Source organism: Haplochromis burtoni, unplaced genomic scaffold, assembly GCF_018398535.1.
Source record: "Haplochromis burtoni strain Fernald_Lab_line unplaced genomic scaffold, NCSU_Asbu1 Contig_45, whole genome shotgun sequence".
Lineage (NCBI taxonomy): Eukaryota > Metazoa > Chordata > Actinopteri > Cichliformes > Cichlidae > Haplochromis > Haplochromis burtoni.
In genome coordinates, this window is record NW_024582406.1 from 2,612,653 (window position 1) to 2,635,525 (window position 22,873).

At 40.4% G+C, this 22,873-nt stretch overlaps 1 protein-coding gene across 2 annotated transcripts in view; it reads right to left on the reverse strand.

The window, feature by feature from the left end:
- Positions 1–21,456, reverse strand: part of pdxdc1 (pyridoxal-dependent decarboxylase domain containing 1) — a 37,169-nt gene extending 15,713 nt beyond the window's left edge. Inside the window, exons 1-16 of one of the 2 annotated variants that reach the window (XM_005926762.3) lie at positions 21,247–21,456; positions 20,566–20,845; positions 17,842–17,928; positions 17,350–17,418; positions 15,922–16,005; positions 15,681–15,827; positions 13,388–13,577; positions 12,868–12,936; positions 12,695–12,773; positions 12,394–12,478; positions 11,000–11,048; positions 10,234–10,335; positions 9,964–10,089; positions 9,332–9,382; positions 1,564–1,624; positions 470–528 (exon numbers count right to left, since the gene is read on the reverse strand). In XM_005926762.3, the coding sequence (XP_005926824.1) occupies positions 470–528; positions 1,564–1,624; positions 9,332–9,382; positions 9,964–10,089; positions 10,234–10,335; positions 11,000–11,048; positions 12,394–12,478; positions 12,695–12,773; positions 12,868–12,936; positions 13,388–13,577; positions 15,681–15,827; positions 15,922–16,005; positions 17,350–17,418; positions 17,842–17,915 (1,245 nt within the window). In that variant the 5' untranslated portion in view covers positions 17,916–17,928; positions 20,566–20,845; positions 21,247–21,456. The other variant, XM_005926764.3, reaches the window with a different exon arrangement.
- Between the last annotated feature and the right edge of the window lie 1,417 nt (positions 21,457–22,873).

Below are 22,873 nucleotides of genomic sequence, written 5' to 3' on the forward strand. Positions count from 1 at the left end.
CAAACATTCAGCTTTGATATTAATGAGTTTTTTGGGTTCATTGAAAACATGGTTGTTCAATAATAAAATTATTCCTCAAAAATACAACTTGCCTAATAATTCTGCACTCCCTGTATGAATGAGTCCACTGTACTGACCTCCATAAATAGAACACATCTGGGATGTGTCATCATAGATGTGCATCAGAAAAGGCTGCAACAACTGTGTGATGTCAAGAACTCTGAGGAATGTTTACAGCATCTTGTTCAATTTCATTCACGAAGATTTAAGGAAACAGGGGTCCAACCCAGTAATAGCAAAGTGCTCAGTGAGTGCATGATGGACACAACACTTCCATGTCACTGTTCACATTTTCTGTTTTAACTGATGTTTTAGACACTTACATGGGATAGTAGATTGGAGCAGCTTTGACTAGCATAAACGCAAATGTGCAAGCTACAGTACATGTTAAAAAAAGAAAAACACTCACCCATCTGTTGAAGGCATCAAGGACCTCTTTTTCTCCAGCACAGAAACTCTCACTGGATGCTAAACACACAATACAGAAGGAAGCGAGATCGATATCTGTGTATGGTGATCTTATTGTTCTGATGTCACATCTCAGTCATTTTCATTTTGATAGTTGATTCTTTGCAAGAGCAACAATGCATGTAAAGACTGTATGCTTTGAAGGAGGGAAACTTTGTTCTATTTTTTTAAGTGGTGTTGAGCAGGCTTTCACAGTTTTCCTTTGGCCATCAGCACCTTGTTATATCTAATTCACACAGAATAAAGGCAAAAAACACCTTTGAATACCAGACTTCAAAAAGTCAGGCAACTATTCCTGAAGATTAATTAAAGACATTATAAAATAGCAAGAGAGTTATAGAGAGTTCTGTTTTGCCTTATTTAGTGTATTTCAATGTTTTTCTATATTTTGAACTGTTATAATAAATTGCTCCAACTACTTCCTAATTGGTTATCAAAATATAAAGAAATAAGAAGAGGTGGGTCAAGACAATTACTATTCTTAGTTAGCGTATTGTCTGTCTTGTTAATGTTAGTTTATGTTGGTTTATAATGGAGCACTGTAACAAAAAAATAATTTCCCCCAGGGATCAATAAAGTATTCTGATTCTGATTCAAGAGTTACATAGCGTTGTAGTTTATTAAAACAGAGGGCAACATTTTGGAGGACAGAGGAAGATTGGTGAAGCAGGTCTACACCAGCAAGTAGAAGAAATGATGACGAAATGTCCCATTCCCAAGAAATGACACTCCATTCATCATCCTCAAACTTTTCAACACCTTAATATCGTTGCTAATGGGAGGTGAACTCAAATTTTTTTTTAAAATCACGATTTCCATACCACATCGCACATTCACATCCTCCATAGATGACCTGTTGATTGATAGAGTGTAGCTTTCAAACACTGGCTGCTCAAGTCATTAGCTGGCAATATTTGCCTTGCTGTGCTCAAGTTTCATAATTATTCATCTGTCTTAAATACTGTCTTATCTTATCCTTAGTCTTTAATAGAACTTCTGATTTATTTTTGCATTTTGAGAGCATGAAAGTTTTACCAGTACTTTCTTCTTGGTTAAATTTGAATAGCACCACAGGAGAGTCTGATTCATCCTCAACCTGTAGGACAAACAAAGATACAGGTCAGGCATCCTTACTCACATCGTAACCTTTTAACATGGAGAAACAGTTAACATAAAATGAAAGGGTGCAGTGTAAACACATATTTAAGCATCAACGCTTGGTGTCCATGGTTTCTGAATGTATTAGGTCTGTGGTAATGGATGGACATAGAGGTTCTGTATTACTTATCAAGTAATATCTGTATGGTGGTGGTAAAGTGAGTCCTTGTCTCACAGTATGAAGCAGCCAAATCAAAGTTCCAGCTTAGAGGATTTAGCTGGTCAAATAAACTGGCCACTAAACGAACACTTTGACCAATAAAGAACTGGTTAAATGTTGGTTTAACTTGATGCCAGCTAGTTTTAACTGGAAACATGATGCCATCATGAATGGATGTATACTAAACAAATGAATAAAAAAAATATAAGATGGACTGAAACACTCAGCTTTTAGTGTTTGCTGACGGCTTGGTCCAAAAAAGCAGTTTGTATGCAAAACATCCTGAGGAGATATTTTGCATATAAATGCATTGGCTCCCTTTAGATCAGTGGTCCCCAACCTTTTTTGCACCACGGACCGATTTAATGTCAGACAATATTTTCACGGACCAGCTTTTACGGTGCCGTGGATAAGTACAACAAAATAAAATGATAGGACCAAGACGAAAACTGTGGTATTTTGTAAATATAATAATAAACGTCAATTCACTGTGTAATTGTGTAACTTTATTAGCAGCGTCCTTCTAAAAATGCACCAACAACATTGAGAGTAACATCCTCCTCTCTGCCCCTTAATGCTCTCTGGTTGCTATGGTAACGCACAAATATTTCTTTCAAAATAAGACACACAACGACAACACGGGAAAAGACCCAGGGAAACCGAGTTAATGAACACCCGAGCCTCAAACAACCGGTCCGTGGCCTGGGGGTTGGGGACCACTGCTTCAGGGCAACTAGTTCTAATGAGAACTTAATCTGTTCCCTGCAGGTCAAGTAGAACCAGTGGTCCATGGTTGCCATCAAATGATCATTATAGAACTCCGAGCATTTACATTGCTCCAATATCACTGTAAAACAGTTTTTTAAAAGTCTGAACTGCACAGCTGGACAAAGCAGTTCTGAGAATATAACACTACATGCGTGTTTAATGTTAGAGACAAGCTTAGTGGACTAGCCAGAGTTCAATTAAACAGACAGTTGATCTCAGCGAATCAGCACGTGGTACAAATCATCTTTTGCTAAAACACAAAGACAAACACTATCAACATTCAGTTGATAGGTTAAGACAAGCATCATGCCTGGGAACTGAGCTGAAATGAAGGTTACTGTTTCTGCTTTTGATGTAAGGGTCATAATTAGTTCAAATATGCTTGGGTTGTTAAAGACACATTGTTCTTTTATCCAAGTGAAATTTCAAGGCATGGGTGAACCCCTTCAATCTGGCAGAACTGGCCATTCATTTTTATATTATCCAAGTTTTTCACACCTCCAAACTAGGGGCAGTAAGTAGATAGGATTTTGTTCTCAGCTTGTATCTTCTTTTAAACAATAATAGCTATCATATTGCAAAACCAAGGATGCCTCAAGGAAAGCTCTGAGAATGTTAGTAAGTAGTAGAATTCATCTCAGTCCTTTATACAACATGCCTCATTCAGACCTATTCATAAAGGAACTTTTTTCTACACCTAAGTGCCTTTTACCTAATATTCACACACCTTACTTGCTCTACAGCAACCCCAAGGTTTAGAAGGACAAAGGTAAGGCTTTCAAAACTAAAAACATTGAACCAACTCTCAAGCAGTATGACGGTCTGGGGCTATTCTGCTTCTAGTGGTACTGATACATTGCACAAAGTCAGCTGAATAATGAAGAAAGGGGGCCTACCTTGAAAATCTTCAACTTGACTCCAATCAACAGCTAGACAATTGAAACTTACACACTAGGGTGTTCCAACAGGATAGTGATCCCAAACTCATATCAAAACTGTTTTTGGAATAACCAAAGCAGGCTAATATTAAGCTTCTGGCCTTTCTAATGCCCTGACCTCAGATTTGTCCATTATACTTAAAAGCTGTGTCTTTGCCAGAAAACCAAGCCATTAAAATGACACATTTATGTGTATGCATATATCTGAGCTCTTATGTGCACGTTTGATTAGAGGAAATATCCAATTAAAACCCAAGTTATTAAAGTTGTATGCTGCATAATCTCCCATCATGAAAAAAGAACAGTTCAAAGAAATAATTAAAAGCCCAAATTTATATGTAAACTCCTGACAACAACCTCATAACTGAGGATTATACATCATGTTTAACAGCTGAAGAAATACCTTATTTACTACTTATTTCTGCAAGCTTAGTGGACTGAAAAAAGTTTTAGTTATAGTAACATCAATACTCTTACATCGACATGTATTTAAGTGCCAAGTAAAGGCACGGGTGCATGACTCAATTATTTTTTTCAAATGCAACAACTCGAGTGTAGAGAGCATTCTCTGAAGTACCTCAAAGAACATGCCTGAGTTATGAATAACATAAACAATTAAGAAGAAGTGGTCCATCCATTAGCCAATAAAGACTGTTGAGCTGATGTAGGTGAAGGGAAATGGTGATTAATAGTAAGAAGAAAATCAAAACAAGAAAAGGGAGGACAGAGGGGACTGGGGAAAGAGTAGAGAGGAAGATGGGCAGAGGCTTGGCCCCACGTACAATAGACAGCATGAGAGAACCCAGAACATCCTGCAGAGAAGCCCTGGAGATTGGTGGAATCGGCGACACCACACCCTGGAACCAAAGTAACCCACACTGACTATAACTACAGTTATACAAACATACAAAAAGGAAGTCTCTCTCTCACACACATATGCCCATAGAGCTCCTTAGCAGAACACTAAATGTTCACTGCATCTGTATAGACTGTGATTTTATGCTTCATATTGCTTTTACTTTCCCACGCTGTCAAACTCAATTCTGTCAACATCACTCTCTCAGAGTCATTTTCTTTCCAGCCTTATGAAAGTAATCAGCCTCTGTTCCACGTGTTTTAAATCTTATTGACCATTTGATCAAGTTGCCACAAATAACCACAATTTACAAAAAAGACTAGAATGAAGTCATGGACCCACTATTAATCAAGTGTGCCATCACATGAGCCAAAGTGCGAAAAAAGGTGTGGTTTATTGCCACCAAAAGTTTCAGGTGATACCACCCTGTCATGCGAACTATGTGAACTTCTCGTTCAAACCATCTGTCTTACAAAACATGAACAGTGGTGTCCTCAAGTGAGTGACCTTTATCCTTTGAGTCTAGGTGTAGAGCTGAGCCTTGTCCTGTCAAGGTAGCTCTTCTATGTTTTGCTATCTGGCTGCTGTTGTTTCTCCAGTGTTGAGGTCTGTGCACTCCTTGCTGCATTGCACAGTATATAACTATTTCCCTTAGCTTTTTTTTTTTTTTTTTAGGGAGTTTTGTCGAGTACTTGTGTTGAGCCTTCCATCCTCCTCAAATCCAACAGCACAGGCCAGAAACAGAAAACAATTATCTTTTGTATCTTTCAAGATGAACTTTTTATTTCCACTGAGTTGATGTGAACAGCACAGGTTTTGACCCAAATATCATCCAACTATCTGTATCAGTCGCTAGATGTTATCACTTTGAAAGAGCCAAGAGCTTCCTCTAATGTAAAGGTTCGATATAGTGGGTCATACTGGGGAGCCCATGGCACGTTCATGCTTTTGTCTATAGAAATCCTTGTACTTAAAATGTGTGGCAGTAAGGCAGAGGGCTAACAGTGTGCAAATCTGATCAGGGATAAAGCTGGTGTGTTGTGTAAGGAGCTGTCTTGCTGTATTTGCCTTTATTTGACAGTCTGCACTGCCTCTGTTGTGGTTATACAAGTAAAAAGTGAGACACCATGAATTCATCTGGATTTTTGTTTGCTGGTGAAGTAGAATTTTTTAATGTGATAGGTGTTCTGCCACCAAGGAGCTGCCTCAGTGATGGATGAGTCACCTTCCTCATCCTCCTCTACTTCCTCTATTATATATCACTGGGATTAAGAAGGTCCGCAAAGTATTCCGTTTACTGTCTAACAATATACTTATTTGAAGTCAGGAGCACTCCACCCTGTCATGGGAGCTATGTGAACTTCTGCACTATACACAGTGTGGTCCGGTGTCCACCATCCGGTTACCACCATGACAGGTGGTTTGTGGCTGCAGCCCAGTGCAGCAGCCTCAGCAACAGAGGTGCTGCACATGATTCATTTGAACTCAATGTCCCTAGTCTCCCTTGGAATGCCACCTCTCCCTTTAGAATCTCTGCCTAAGGTGCAAATTGAAGATCTCGGGACCAGGACCTCTGCTCGGCATTCCCAGACCACCCTCACTATATGTTTAGGTGTGCCAGGTCTGTCCAGCATCCTCCCCCACCACCTAATCCAACTCAACATCAGTGGTGGGGGAGAATGCTGACCTCTCTTGGACACCCAAGTGTCCAAGAGTGTCCTGGTGCCACATGTACTCATGGACACCTTTAGGTTCTAACACGGTATTTGTTATGGACAAAGTGTGGTTTGCACAAGAGTCCAGTAACAGAACATCACTCAGGTTCAGATTAGGCAGGCCATTCCTCTCAGTCACACCCCTTCCTCAGGTCTCACTGAGTCCCCAGGTGAAGCACTCTCAAGCACCCCACCAAGGGTTTTCAAGGCCGGGTACTGTGAACTGTCATTTGGTGCATAAATGAGCTAACCCCCTCGTCCACTGGAAAAACCTCCAATATACAGGCAGCAAGGTGAGGGTATACCAAGATACCCACCCGAGCCCACTGCCTCTCACAAAGGGCAACTCCAGACTGGGACATAGTCCAGCCCTCTTCAGGAGACTGGTTCCAGAGCCTAAATCCTGTGTTGAGGTGAGTCAAACTATATCTAGTCATTATCTCTCAACCTCACACACTAGCTCAGGCTCTTTCCCACCAGGCGCTCTCCCTCAGCTCCCCTGCACGGGCTTGGCTCCAGGTTGGGGGTCCAGTAACTCCATCCTGGGCAGGGCGAACGGTTCCCTTGATCTTACACTCATACGGGTCTTCTGTAATGCTCTTTGTCTGGCCCCTCACCCAGGACCAATTTGCCATGGAAGACCCTACCAGGAGGCAAAAGCCGCCTGACAACTAGCCCGTGGAATACACAAAACCATCTTCATGTTGGGGGTCACTAATCACATCCTTCAATAATGACTCATGCCACTTACCTGTGTGGCATCTCGCATCGTGCATTATGAATATTCCACGTTATATTCCAAACAAACACAGAAGAAGAACATTAAAACAAATCAGTGTTTAATATGTTACAAAAAAGTTGAAATATGACAAATTCATATCCAAACAACTAATAACTTGCGAATGGAAAGTGTCACGACAAGACTTCCGTCTCTCTAGCAACCTTCTCCACCTTATGTAGTGTTCCCAGGCCAACCGAGAGACATAATTTCTCTCCAGCATGTCCTGTATCTATCCCCTCGGTGGGACATGGCCAGCCTGAACACCTTACCTAGGATGTGACTGCCTCAGCTGGCTTTTTTGATGTGGTGGAGTAGCAGCTCTACTTGGGGCCCCTCCTGAATCACTCAACTCCTCACACTATTGCCAAGGGAGAGCCCATCCACCTTTAAAAAAGCTCATATCGGCTTCTATCCACATTCTAATTGTGTTGTCTTTAAAAGAACTAACAACAATAGTGTTAACAAAAAGATCAGACTTTTCAACAACGCTATATCCGGTGGCAGAGAGCTGCATAACATTTATGACACAGCTATTTACCCAAACTGACCATCAGTTAAAATTAACAATGAGATTAAACAACTAGTATGTGTGACCATAGCAACGATCAGATATCTAGTCAACTAGCCGTGTACAATCCTACTGTGCATCCTAATATTTAATTTATCCCTTACTTTTGTCTTATTCAAATTTTACTGGCAATTTATGTCACATTTAAAAATATATATATTTTATTCAGTTCTGAGCTAATAAGATTCAAAGGTTGCTTCCAATTTTCAGCATTTCAGCATTCAGGATTTCAGCAGATCCCAAGATATATATATTTTGTTTAAATCACACATTTTACAAATAATTATTATACATAAAAACCTGGCCCTAATACACCATAATAGGGATGGACCGATCCGATATTACGTATCGGTCTGATACTGACCTAAATTACTGGATCGGATATCGGAGAGAAATAAAAAAAATGTAATCAGATCTATTAAATATCAGGAAAGCATCTCACAAAGCTTGCGACACGGCGTAACTCAGCGGCTGTGGTCTGCGAGACCTGTCGGTGGTCTGGTTGAGCATTTGGAGCCTCGCTACCAAACCGGCATTTCATCTCCGAGAAAGTTATCCCAGCGAGAAGTAAAGAAAGTGTGTGAAAGAGGAAACCAGCGGCTAAACAACAGCAGCATGTTTAAGCTTGATAAGCTGTTGTTAGAATTTATTTAATATTACTTTCCACACCAGGATCCTTTTCTACGTAGCTGACAGCTGGTAACTGTGCAGGGGCGGGTCTAGCAAAGTTTAGCCAGGGGGGCAGTTAGGCCATTAACAGGGAAAGGGGGGCACAAAGACATACTTTTCTTTCTTATTCTCATTTAAAATGTCTAGCTTTTAATAAATAATTATCTGAATCTTACACCCAAAGTTTTTTATCTGATGTAAAAGAATATAGAAGTCCATTACTGTATATAGTAACTATAAAGTCTAATATATCCTAGTAAGCTACAGCACTTTTTCCTTTGGGAAGGTACCATCTGTGCAGTCTGCAATTCTGTTGAAGAGAGATGTTGAATCTATTTAATTATTCTTGAAAATAATTGATTTCTGTGCAATTTCTTTCACACTGCATCAAAATAAAGTTGATTACGTTGATTAAGCATCATGAGGTGGAGGGTGGGGTGTGGCTCCCTATGTTTTTTTCTTTTGCTGGGAGTTGGCAGCCCTATTAGTTAGGCTGCTAAATTTTTCTGCTAAGTACTCTTTAAAATACCAGAATAGGGAGGATGGTGCAGGTTTATTAGATTGATCAGTATTGCTGAACTACGAAATATTTTGGGTGCAGTGTATTATTTGCATACAGGTATAACTAAATAGCTTTAGTGTTTTTTTTATTAAACTTGAGTATGAACTTATACAAAATGCAGCAAGATATTAAAAAAAACAGTTTTATTGATTAAAAAATACACTTTATCGGATTCATATCGGTATCGGCAGATATCCAAATTTATGATATCGGTATTGTGTCGGACATAAAGTGGTATTGTGCCATCTCTACACCATAATACACACCCATCTTCACATCTTTCATCTTAAAAGGTATTTTGTAATCCTGTTGATATTTACGGCTCATCTTGGACAATTTTTGTCACACACTAATTTAAATACTTTAACAAACTATTACTTCAGCAAATGATATTCAGTTTCATCATTGCACACTGCAAAGTTGTGGCTTTTTGGGTTTTTTTGTTTGCTTGTTGCGTTGGGTTTTTTACTGAGGTGCATCTGGATATTTTGTAATCAGTTGCTAAAAACTAATTCCTTCATATTCATTAACATTACTCGTAGCAGCCATCCTTCATTTTGAGCTAAGTCTGCACATTTTAGTATGGTACACATCATGATTAATTTCAGAACATGAAAAATTCACCTACCAATGTTTTGATACAGGTTAGAGATTGTACTTTCTGAAGGAACAGCTGGCTCTAGGAGGGAGACAAAAAGAAGTCAAATGTGCAAACATGTCATGCATTCATTCCTGAAATAAATGTAAACTTTTAACCAATCGCATTAGGACCCTCTTCCTGTAAACAGACAATTGATTCAAGCAAGCAGTTGTTTCAAGAGCAGACAGTAAATCACTGTAATTGCAAAGCCATCATTGCAAAACCATTGCAAAGCAATCATGTGTGTAATCATGCACACAAAATGATGGCTCCTTTGTGTTCTACACATGGAGGTTGTTGATATGGGGAGGAATGAAAACGAATTATTGGTTCTTTTACTAGTTAGCTAACATAAACTAATGTTAGTCTATTGAACCAATGAACCGATCTTGTGACATATAACGTTCTGTACTGACAGAAGACTCAATACTGAATCACAGGCTCCTCCATGGTCCTGAAACTGTACAATGGCTATGCAAAATAAAGGGCATTGGTTGTAACTGTGTTTTCTGCTTTGACAAACCAATAAGGCAGTCTTTAAGATGACGCGTTGACATTTTATATAGGAAATGTAGCTATGTACATATCCTAGACATATTTCCTTTATTAGTAATCCTCACCAGAGTAGTAGCGTGTTTTATCTTCTGAACAATTCCATTGTGACCAAGGTACTGTAGGGACAGCCAGAGAGGCAGTGCCCGTAGCTTCTCCACAGGGTGGCTGGAAGTTAAACCTGCTGCCAGAGACTGGGAGACACAGTACAGAGACGCAGAGCAATGAGGGAGTTGCACAAACATAATTCCCAAGACCCCACTGGATCACCAAAAGATGTCACAAAAGTGATCACAATATGCACTCTTTCAGTTTCTCTGAAAATGATGTCAGCCCACCAGTGCAGGGTCTTCATGTCTGTAGAGGGTGACAGCAGTCACAGCCGGCAGTCCTAGCCACGGACCTGGTGTCAGTGTCATACTGTCACTTCTGGTGGCTGCCTGCAGAGACATGAAAGACCAATACCGATACACAGAACTTACATTAACACTTACAAGAATGTCTCATACATTGGAGGCTGTGGGAAGGAGAGAATCAAGTCCTCTTATTTCTGTTGAGTTTCTAAACTTTCACTTGTATCTTCAAAACAAATTAAAAGGAACACTTTTAATCAGTGAAGAATCAAGACATTCAAACTTTTGGGATATATCTGGTAAGTAGTAAAAGGGGTTGGTCATCAGTTTCAACTGCTCTAGTGTTAATGAACACAACAAGTGCACTAGAGGGGCGACAATGAGACAACCGCCAAAGCTGACTGTTTTACATTTGACTGGGGTCAGTGTCACTACTGGCAGCATGAGATGGTATCTGGATCCTATGGAGGTCCCACAGGTAGTCCAACACCTCCAATTGCCAAAAGATTGTCATAGAAGGTAGTACTGGCAACAGTAAAGTGCCCAATATCCTCTAGTTTGCCCTGTGCTCACTGCCTGGCAACATGGATCCTAACTGGCATTTACCATAGGACACAAGAACGGGAATCCGGTAAAAAACAATTTTTATTAAGTCCTGATATGTAAAACCTTTGAATTTCAATGGAGTGTGCTTTCTTTTTTTACAGTTGTAGTATAACCCCATATTGGATAGATTTTAATATAAGTTTACCATGATAGAAGAGGTGACCTGACCCAGTGCTAGGGTTGCCAGATTAACCCTGAAAAAGAAAACACATAATCAGCTAACATTATAGCAGCGATGTAAATTAAAAAAAAAACAACTCCACTTTTTCTTCAAGAATTAGTGGCAAAGAGCAAATAAATGGTAAATGGTAAATGGCCTGCATTTGTATAGCGCTTTTCTAGTCCCTAAGGACCCCAAAGCGCTTCACACTACATTCAGTCATTCACCCATTCACACACACATTCACACACTGGCGATGGCAAGCTACATTGTAGCCACAGCTGCCCTGGGGCGCACTGACAGAGGCGAGCAGTGCAAACCAAGCTTTTGCTATAGTTGTACAGGTAAGAAAATGGATGAAGACAAGAGAGTTAGACATAATTGGGATCACGTCAATACACAGCTAGATTTCTGGAACCGGTCTCCTGAAGAAGAGCTCAACTTTGTTCTTTTGAAGTTGTCTTTGGTGAGAGGCAGCAGGCAGGCGTGGTTTGGTTTGGTTAGGCCACGAATATAGGCTTTCAGTCTGCCTCAAAGCAATTCTGGCAAACCATCAGGGGGAAGTGTTGCTCTACTTACCAGTCTATTTTTTGCAGATGACGTGGTTATGTTAGCCTCACTAGGCAAAGACTGGAGAACCTCCAAGTCTTAGGCCATGGTTCTCAGCTGGAAAAGGATGGAGTACCCTGTCTAGGTTTCTGGGGCTTTATTCAAGAGTAAGGAGGGAGTTGAGTGAGAGACAGATAGCAGAATTGTACTGATTGACTATGGTGAAGAGTGAGCTGAATGTGAAAGTAAAGATGACAATTCACTGATTGAGCGACTCTCTTCCCTCTGATATGTCCTTGAGCTCTGGCTATTGACTGAAATGATGATATTGCAAATACAAGAAGTGGAAATTAGTTTTCTCAGAAATGTAGTTGAGCTCTTCCTTGGAGAAAGGGCTAGTGATAAAGAGCTCGTCCATTGAGAAGGGGCTTAGAGTGTGGAGAGCAAGGAGCAGTTGGGGTGATTTGAACGTATGACTGGGACGGCTCACTGATGTCAAATGTTTCACACATGTCCGTGAAGGTTCACAGTCATCCAGGTCATGGTAGTTCTATGCCCAGAGTCAGGTCTGAGCATATCTGCTTAGACTGCTGCCTCAACAATAACCCACATAACCTGACAGATAGTGTTCGGATTGATCCAAACAAATTGGCTTCTTTTTTTCAGCTGCTTGGCAGCAACCAAGTATCATTTTCAAGCCACCATAATATCACAGAAGCTGAGTCATCGAAAATGTACTTTGCATGAATATAAAATCAGTCTAAACATCCATTTGAAATTGTTTTGTTTTTGCAATCCATCTATTTTAGAGGTTGACAGGAGCTACCCACCCCTCTACATGAAGCCACATGTTGTACTGATCACACAGTTCCTTCAGTCGACCTAACTTGTCTGTGTGCCCTGCTCCAGGGGTACCTGAAAAATTAAAATAATGGATAAGTGGAAGAGAATGGATGGTTGGATGAATGGAAATATACCAAAAACATATAATTAAGTCACTGAAGTTCATATTCAAAATGCAGAGTATTCTCTGCATTCTGAATTGCTGTTTTACCATCAAATGTATCATCTTTAACTCTTTAAGCACAGACATATATAAAGTGCAATGTATAAACTGTGACTGTCCTTTACCTGCATTGGCAATCAGCAACAAAGGAAGCTTCCCTGCATTTATGTCCTCTTTGATGAGTTTTTCCAACAGGGCAACATCCTGACGATGACAAAAAGGATCCAAGCCAAAATAGTTTTTATCTAAACTACCTGACAGATAGGTGTATGTGTTTTTCTAATCTGTGTTCTCCTACCATTTGGTGTTGGGATCCAAAGAGGGTGTTGCATGGCACTGTGCACACACTGGAGAGAGGCAGGCCAAGCTAATGATACAAACACTGGCATGAAAATCACTATCTATTGTGTATTCAACTGGATGAAGTACAAGAGATCCTATATAATGGTAATACTGTCCTTCCACCCCCCCCCCCAAAAAAAAAACCAAAGGAAAAATGAAGGAAAAAGTCTGAAGTGTATAAGTTACAATATTATTATTTCAGGTTTGATTTTAAAAAAAAAAGTGGAATCAAAGGATAAAAGCAGTGTCATCTCTGGTGCCTTTCCCCTCAAAGCAATCATGCTAGGTAAACACATTGTTACATACATTGACAAAAAATGTAAGATTAATCACCCCAAAACTAAAGGAATAGTGCTCTACTTCTAAAATTAGTTGGTAGTGTAGGATTGGATCTGCCATTACCGTGACTTTAGGTGTATTCCTATAAAGTATTTACACACGCCTTTTTTAAAGCTCGTGTGTCCCAGCCATCCTACCTGGCTGCACAGATGCTGTCCGAGACCAGGCCTGCAGGAGGCACTCTGATAGATGACTGGCTGCCTGGTGTTTAGGACCACATAACCCTCAGTGGCATATTCTTCATAGCGAGCGTTGATAACGAGCCGGCACACTTTCACAAGGCCATCCCTGTCATCCTCATGAAAGCAGGTAGACCCATTCTCATACCTGAGGAACAGATGAGCAGCATGGACGGTTGGACAGTGCAAAAGGATTAAAGTAATAGTCCAAATAAGTAAATTTCATTATGAGAAATATTTCTGTTGTTTTGATTCAGCAATGCGCCCCAGGGCAGCTGTGGCTACAATGTAGCTTGCCATCACCAGTGTGTGAATGTGTGGATGACTGAATGTAGTATAAAGCGCTTTGGGCTCCTTAGGGACTAGAAAAGCGCTATACAAATACAGGCCATTTATGACGCTATGAGAAAGACTTGATAAAGCAAGGTTAGGATGAGAACACTTTGAGAGTGTTCATTGAGAAATATAGAAAAGGTGATAAAGAGCTGCACTGTGCTGTTGTAGATCTAGAGAAAGCATACCATAGGGTGCCAAGAGAGCAACTGTGGCAGTACATGAGGAAGTCAGTAGTGGCAGAGACGTATATATGAGGCCAGTACAGGACATGAAATGAGGACACACAGTGGTGAGATGTCTAGTGTTACAAATGGGTTCAAGATGCGAGTGGGATTACATCAACAATCAGTTCTGAGCCCCTTCTTGCTTTCACTGGTGATGGATACAGTGGGGCAAAAAAGTATTTAGTCAGCCACCGATTGTGCAAGTTCCCCCACTTAAAATGATGACAGAGGTCAGTAATTTGCACCAGAGGTACACTTCAACTGTGAGAGACAGAATGTGAAAAAAAAAATCCATGAATCTGAGTTGCATCCCAAGAACACCATACCTACTGTGAAGCATGGGGGTGGAAACATCATGCTATGGGGCTGTTTTTCTGCCAAGGGGACAGGACGACTGATCTGTGTTAAGGACAGAATGAATGGGGCCATGTATCGTGAGATTTTGAGCCAAAACCTCCTTCCATCAGTGAGAACTTTGAAGATGAAACGAGGCTGGGTCTTCCAACATGACAATGATCCAAAACACACCGCCCGGGCAACAAAGGAGTGGCTCCGTAAGAAGCATTTGAAAGTCCTGGAGTGGCCTAGCCAGTCTCCAGACCTCAACCCCATAGAAAATCTGTGGCGGGAGTTGAAAGTCCGTGTTGCTCGGCGACAGCCCCAAAACATCACTGCTCTCAAGAAGATCTGCATGGAGGAATGGGCCAAAATACCAGCTACTGTGTGTGCAAACCTGGTAAAGACCTATAGTAAACGTTTGACCTCTGTTATTGCCAACAAAGGTTATGTTACAAAGTATTGAGTTGTATTTTTGTTATTGACCAAATACTTATTTTCCACCCTAATTTACGAATAAATTCTTTACAAATCCTACCATGTGGATTCATGGATTTTTTTTTCACATTCTGTCTCTCACAGTTGAAGTGTACCTCTGGTGCAAATTACTGACCTCTGTCATCATTTTAGGTGGGGGAACTTGCACAATCGGTGGCTGACTAAATACTTTTTTGCCCCACTGTAGGTTAACACTTGAGGTCAGGCCGGAGTCTCTGCGGTGTTCGCAGATGTATAAGAGAGCGTGGAATGGTAGAGATAAAGTCAATAGAAGCAAGACAAATATATGCGTGTGAATGAGAGGGAGACAGGTATAAGAGTGAAGCTGGATGAGTTTAAATACCCGTGGATAACCAACCGAAGCAATAGACAGTGCACAAGAGAGGTGAAGCAGGGAGTGCAGGGAGGGTTGACTGGATGGAGACGAGTGAGGAACTGTTAAAAATTAGATGCTAAATATAACGGCAGTATATTAGGACTCTGTTCTATATTGGCATATTTTTAAGATTTTATTTAAAAAAATAGCAAGCTCATTTGAATGAAGAGGGGAGCTGGAAAGGTGGCCTCCAAAACATAATGTAGAGGTGCCCCTGGTGCCTTCCTCATCAGGCCTTGCAAAATCAAAACTTGCTTTGTAGAAACAATATCAATTCAAACAATACTTCTTATTCTTCTGTAAGTATTTCATGAAGTCTGTAGCGAAAAGGAATTGGTCCTGTTATTATCAGTCTGAAGAAGTCACCAAGTTAGCACGTTTGTAGACCTCATTTTCAGAAATCTTTTAATAATTAAGACAAGATGTCATATGGCATGTGCATGATGGTGATTTCCACAGACACACAGCTGCAGGGTCATACCTGAAGAGCCTGCAGAGCCACAGGGTGGTGTCAGACTGGATCCGAGTGGTCAGCTTTCGCAGTTGTTCTTTGTCCATCATTGAGATGTAGGCTGCCAGGCTGTGACCCAGCAATGCCATCTGACCGTGTTCACCCACATTCTGCATCCTGTTGAACACAGCACTTTCTGATGAGCCTTTTCTGATTAGCCTTGTGCGGACTATTATTGTGAAATGGCGGTATGTAAATAAAACTGACTTACTTCTGACTGGGTTTATCCTCTTCATCCTCCTCTTCATGAATAAGGTTATGAACCAGGCGCAGTACAGTGGCAACATCCTGACCACTGCACAGGAGACATGAGGAACAGTTCTCACAGTTCATATCAAATGTACTATAATGTACTGAAGTGAGTGGAGCTAAATCTAAAAGTCCAACAACAAAGCGTTCCCTGTCAGCTTCTCTCTATCCCTCCCTTTATATTCACTTTGAAACTTGTTGAGAAGTAGGACTCATCTTTGCCTATTCAGAAAATATTCTGCCGTCTCTCGTTTCCAGTGCTGATTCACTGGTATTGCTGGTATCAGTTCAGTGACTTAAAAAAAAAAAAAAATTTAAATCAGGATGCACAAGTTTAAATGTATTTTTTTCTCTGATCCACACAGACTCAACACTGATAAATGGAGTGCATCTGGAAAGTATTCCCAGTGCTTGATTTGTTTCACATTTAACCGTGCTACAGCCTCTCTCTAAAATGGATTACATGTTTTCCGCACACAAAAGATGTCTCTGTACATTCCTGCATCGTTCCTGCTGCCCCACAGCATGATGCTGCCACCACCATACTTCACTACAGGGATGGTTTTGGCAAAGTGTCGAGCAGTGCCTGGTTTCCTCCAGTCAGGCTGTCATGTGTATTTTACTGAGGCTTGGGTTCCATCTGCCCCCTCTACCATACAGACCTGACTGGCAACAGAAATGGCTATCCTCCTGGAAGGTTCTCGTTTCTCTACAGAGCAATGCTGGAGCTCTGTCAGAGGTCCAGCTGTAGGAAGAGTCCTGCTGGCTCCAAACTCCTTCATCATGGAGGCCACTGTGCTCATTAGGGCCTTTAATACTGCAGAACTTTTCTGTAGCCTTTCCCAGATCTGTGCTTTGATACAATCCTGTCTTAGAGGTCCTCACACAACTCACTGGACTTTATGGCTCAGTTTGTGCTCTGATATGGGACCTTATACTGACAGGGGTGAGCGTTTCCAAATCATGTCCAGTTAACTGAATTTATAAGAGGTGGACTCGAATGACAAAGGCGGTGAATATTTATATGTTGTTTTTTTATTTTTAAGAAATTTGCAACAATTTCAAGCAATTTTTTTCACATTGTCATTATGTATAGAGGTTTACATTACTACATTTTAATACATACATCTCATAAGGGTAACACGATAAAATGTGGAACAAGTGAAGCACTGAATTCTTAACAAACGCAGTATTGTGAAAAAAAGAGGATTCCATGTTCTTTCTCCCACATTAACAAGACAATTAGAATTTACTTCTGTATATCACAACTGCCAAGAAAACAATCTTCAACCTGAACTGCCTCTGTGTGAATATGAGTGTATGTGTTTTTGTCATGTAAGTGTGTGTGTGTGTGTGTGTGTGTGTGTGTGTGTGTGTGTGTGTGCCTTACTCTCCCTGAAGGGGTCCAGGGATGCAGCTTCTGCTGAAATGCTGTCTCTCTGTTGCTGCCTCCGGCTCTCTAAATAAACAAACAGATTTTGCAAAGTGTTACTTCGCTTTCAGTGTTGTAATATTCTGCCCTGCAGTTGACTGTACTCTGTATCTTAAAAATAAAGGTCATTCAGATATGAAGTAGTTTTATATCTTTTTATTATGGCATTAAATGTCAATACAAACACGTTTTAGTGCAGCAGCAGGTTTGTGTAAGTGCAGTTATCATTTTACAGCCCAGCAGCTCAACATTATGATGAGTTTCCAATGTCCACAATTAAACTTTCAAACCCAAAAAAAAAGAATCTACCTCTCTATATTCCAATAACTCAGACTTGTATGTTGCGGTCCCATAATGCATTGCATTGGTGAGGTCACAATCCCTAACTCAAGATAATTGCTTGGTAGTTTGCTGATATTATTTTGTACCTGCAGTGTGATGAACTCTTACCTCTGTTCCTCTCCCAGGAACCTCATGGCTTCACTCAGATTTTTTCCCACTTGATCCAACGTGGAGTCCACCATATTCGAGTGCTCGCTGGAAGAGATTTAAAAACACTGACATTTTATAATCATCATTACCGTTTCAATTTCACTTGTGTGACAAATTTCATTCACTGAACGTGCCTATGTACATTCAAGCACACTGATTTTCTGCAGACTGTACAACATGGTGGAGGTTCCAGTGGTGTTATGAATGTTGTCAAACAGATGGACTGGCACTTCTATAGCTATTACTTGTATAGTTTTGGAATCAAGAAACCAAGAAAACTATTCCTGAAAATTACCAAAGGACAAGAGCGTTTGCCTGCTCAGTGTGTTAACAAATAAATGCTGTCCTTTTGTGTTTACACGTTTCAATAAATCGCTGCGTCTAAGCAAAATATAAAGAACTACTTTATGTCATAGGGAAATGGATAAATGATCTATTCTACCAAAAGAAATTGGGTTCAAATTAAAAAGTTTGAAAAGAAACATGCAAAGACTGGGATGGGGATTGTTCCAGCCATGTCATAGCACTACCAGTAGTGTAGTGTAATGTAAACCACAGTGGAAGCTTTTATAAAGTTCAAAAATATCCTAACACATTTATATTATTTACATACTATCTCACAGCTGATAGTAATGACAGAAATTACACATGTATTCCTGGGTTTCATTTTCATGTCTCTGACAGAAGACATAAAATACTTTAGATTCCACAAGTGCAGCATTACAGTGATTACAAATGCAACAAATAGCTACTGTGATTCTTAATTAATCTTGTCATTACCTTCTTGATGAACTATTTAATTCTATTAAATATTAAGAAACACTGAAAAATGCTGCCCGATAGCTCACAGTAACATATTGTGATAGCTTCTCTAATTAAACCAGCAGCCACTTCACCAACACTTGTAAATAAGATATATCTATCGTTATAGAGTACATACATAATAAATGAATAATATGGGAGTTACAATCCAATGTACTGTATACACATCATTACATGCAAATTCATCTTGTGTCTGTAACACAATAAAAACCACAGGGGTATAGTGAGGACTGTAAGATTTGAGAAAAAGACTTTCACAAAGTGAAAATATGTTTGAAGCACAGACTTTCAGCTTTCATTTAATAGGTTTTTCTTAAAGAGTACTGCATTAAATGTTTAGCAATTCAAGCCACGTTTATACACAGTCTCTCATTGGACATTGTCAGTCATTGCCCAACTGACTGACAAACAGATCAATGACGAGGTGAGGCCCATTCCCTTTTATTCCATGACAGATTAACCAGAGAGTTTAATCCAGCTACTGAATATTTGGCAGCTGTTCACTGTAACTCTGAGGTTATGTACTTGACAGGCTTACATTTCATTGGTAAAATACAGTAGAGCATTCAAATGTGTGTGGACTATCTGAACTTCACTGTGTTTAGTCTGCACAGCTGCTGCACAAAAACACACTTTTATGTGCCTAATGTTTGAAACATTACTGCAGAGATACAGATGGAGGTGTGCCCACATCAAACACCAACATTAATATGTTACTAATGTCATATTTTTCAAATATATTACCAGTATATATATATATATATATATATATAAAACTGCTAATTGTGACCTAAATACCAAAGAGAAATATACCATCTATTAAGTCATCTCCTCCCAGTCAGACACGTCTGAAACACCTCACTTAGCAGTCAGCCAGGATGCATCACATTCAGATGGCCAAACTACCTCAGCCGTGGTTAAGATGCAGCAGGTGGTTTTCTGATCTCTCTTCACTTATCTGAAGAGAGCCAGACAGTCCCTTTTGGAGAAAGCTCATTTATACCACTTTTATCCATGATGTCATTCTTTTGGTCATGGCTAGTGGCCACAGGTGAAGATAGTAAGGTAAAGAGGCACAATCACACGTCATCCACTCACCCCGAATCAATTTTTCACGAGAGACCCTGCCAGATGCATTGTACCACGAAAACACAGCTACTGAAATCACATGCGTTTATGAGGAAATGCTCCACAAAGGGGATTTCATACAGTATACGAAAACAAGATAATGTTTGAATATTGTGCATTATTACATTATTGTGTTCAATTAAAAAGAAAAAAATAATCACAAAAACGATTAATTATCAATAAACATAGAAGCATAGAAAGCCCTAAATCAAATCCATATTTGCTGTACACACTTTTGCATTGTGTTTGAATTAAGTTTTGACTTGTATAACAGTTTTATTTTATAATAATACAATGGCCTCTTTTAGCCTGCTACAGTGTTATTACTGTATTAGAACATAGTGTAGCTTCAAATAGAAAAAAATTTACCATCTGCTCCAAATCTATGCTCTGACAGGCGCACTGCTGTTGTCCTGTTGGGGGAGGAGTTTCGTAGATGTCACATCAGGCTGCTGTCCCTTCCTGTCAGGCCAGGAAGGGACAGCAGTGTCACCAGCTGCCATACCACCTTAGTGTACATTATGGCGAGGGCTGCTCCATAGGTCCCCTTAGAAATACAGGTTTGGTAGAGGTTCCACGCAGCAGACGGCGAGAGGACAGCGCATAGGAGCAGTGCGTCCGCGCGGGCACGCGGAGCTTGCAGGACACAGACACACACGAGCAAGCGCGCCCACCCCGCTCGGTCCGTCACACACAGCACGGACCGAGCTCTCTCTCCTCTCTTTCACTTACCTTCACTACTCAGCTGACAGGCTGGCCGGCTGTGCACCCCGCACAAACGGATGCAGAAAATCTGTAGCTGTGTCACGCCGCAGTGTCCGGTCTGGAGGGCCGCGTGCTGAAATGTTGAATTGGACACGTATTTACTGCTCCGACTTCTTTTAGTTTCCTGCAGACTGAACCGGAGAGTTTACTTCCTGGACCTGACGTGCGACGTGCCTTCGTTCCACGCTGGCAACGCTGACGTCATGGTTTTGTCACAGGACTGTCCAGGTGGCATTTTTTAAAATTTCTATTTTAACGAACACAGAAATAAAACAGTAAAATTACAAATAAATAAGTAAACAAAAATACAAAGCGTGTTAAATCGCAGACTACTCCTTGGGAGGACATGTTTTTTTAGTGAGAAAAAAGTGATCCAAAAAGAGTAAACTTTAAATTTAACAGAGAAAAACCCCAAGGTAACGAGTAAATAAAACTAACATTTTAACTTTTTTTTTCTTGGAAATTATCTCATGATCAGTGTATCTAATGCTAAAGTGTTGTAGCTTTAAGTGCCAAACAAATCAATAAATAAAACAAGTTTGTTTCTGTTTTTATATTAAGTCTATTTGTTTGAGTGTGCCTCTGTTTTAGATGCCTTCTGTTTAGATGCTCTCTTGTCTCTAATACTTCCCCTGTGATTTTGCTCACCTGTCTTGCTCTCCCAGCGGTCTCCACTTCCCCTGATTACCCCTCTTTTGTGTCTACATAGTCCCTGTCTCCTCTTGCCTTCCCCCCAGTGACTCCCTGGGCCAGTGTTTCCGAGCCTTAGTGTGCTGTCTAAGTTTTAGGTTTCAGTAAGTTTATAGTTTTCATCTCAGCCAAAATGATTGTCTTGTGTTTTTTTCGTTCAACTCTCACAATCTGCATTTGCGACGCTTCCTGAAACACTGAAACGCTCGGCACATCCGTGTCGGGCTTTGAAAGAATGTGAAAGCCATCTCCACAGTGACATCTGCTGGCCAATTTGACTATCGCCACAGCATGATGTTGTTCTGTGAAACAACGACAAAGAGAAGACACAATTTAAAGCAAAACTACGTCTTATACCAGCTTGGTATTGATGGTGGTGCCCACACGTGTGGGAGGAATCCCCGCACAAACAAGTCAAGAAAGATAGTGAGGCTGTTATAGACAGCAGGCTGTGATCGTAATAAACAGTGTGCCTCAGCAACATGGCGTTATTTTTGTGCCACTATTCAGAGCGCACGTAAAAAAAAATTGCAGGTGCAAGTGTTGCAGTTTGAGGAGAAATTTATTTTGAGCGAAGAAAAGCTAAATTTGAGTGAACAAAATTCATTGCTGCGTGCAAAAAATGTATTTCAGTGTTTGCTATTATCCAAACACACACACACAAGCAGCCCCTGTCGCTCAGCTTTTGCACTTGCTCGCAACTCTTTCTGTACACCGTTATATTTGTGCCACAAAACCAGCCAATCACAGACTTGGATGCAAAAAAAATCTCATTGGCTGCTTTGGTCTCTATGCAGCTCGAAATGACGAAATGCAATATCTCAGAATCCATTTCGTCCAAAACTCAAACGAGGCAGTGGCGGAGGAACACAGAGTGGCAGCGTTTGAAATATTATTCTTTCTGGGTCACAAAATAAACTTTTAAGATATTTTCATGCGAGAATGGTGCTGTGTAAACTTCAAATATTTGCTCGATTTATCAAGACACGTTAGAGCACTTATGCAAATATGTGATGTCTTGATAAATCGAGCAAATATTTGAAGTTTACACAGCACCATTCTCGCATGAAAATATCTTAAAAGTTTATTTTGTGACCCAGGCTACGTCCACACGTACACGGGTATTTTTGAAAACGGAGATTTTCCGTTTTCGTTTTAAAAAATAATCCCGTCCACACATAAAGGCAGAAATGAAGGAAAACGCTGCTAGGAACATGCCAAAGCAACAGGTGGCGATATATTCCTAACCGTGTAGAAATGTTGGCCAATCAGAAGCCTAGAAGCCTCGGTGGGAAATAGTAAACAAGGATGGGGCATAGAAGCAGAACCGAGTCGTATGTGTGGAGGGACAGTAACTGTGTGTGTATATGTAAGCATTTAAACACTGCAGAGAGTAAAATTAACAGTAACAGTATTGTAGAAATTCATTTCACCGTCAAAAAAGGCGCACACCTTTGACGCTGCGTTTTCTCCGTTTTTCTCGTCCACACGTAAATGTAAAAACGGAGTTTTCAAAAATATCCACCCTGGCCGGAGTTTTTAAAAATCTCAGTTTCCAGTGACCAAAAACGCCGTTTACGTGTGG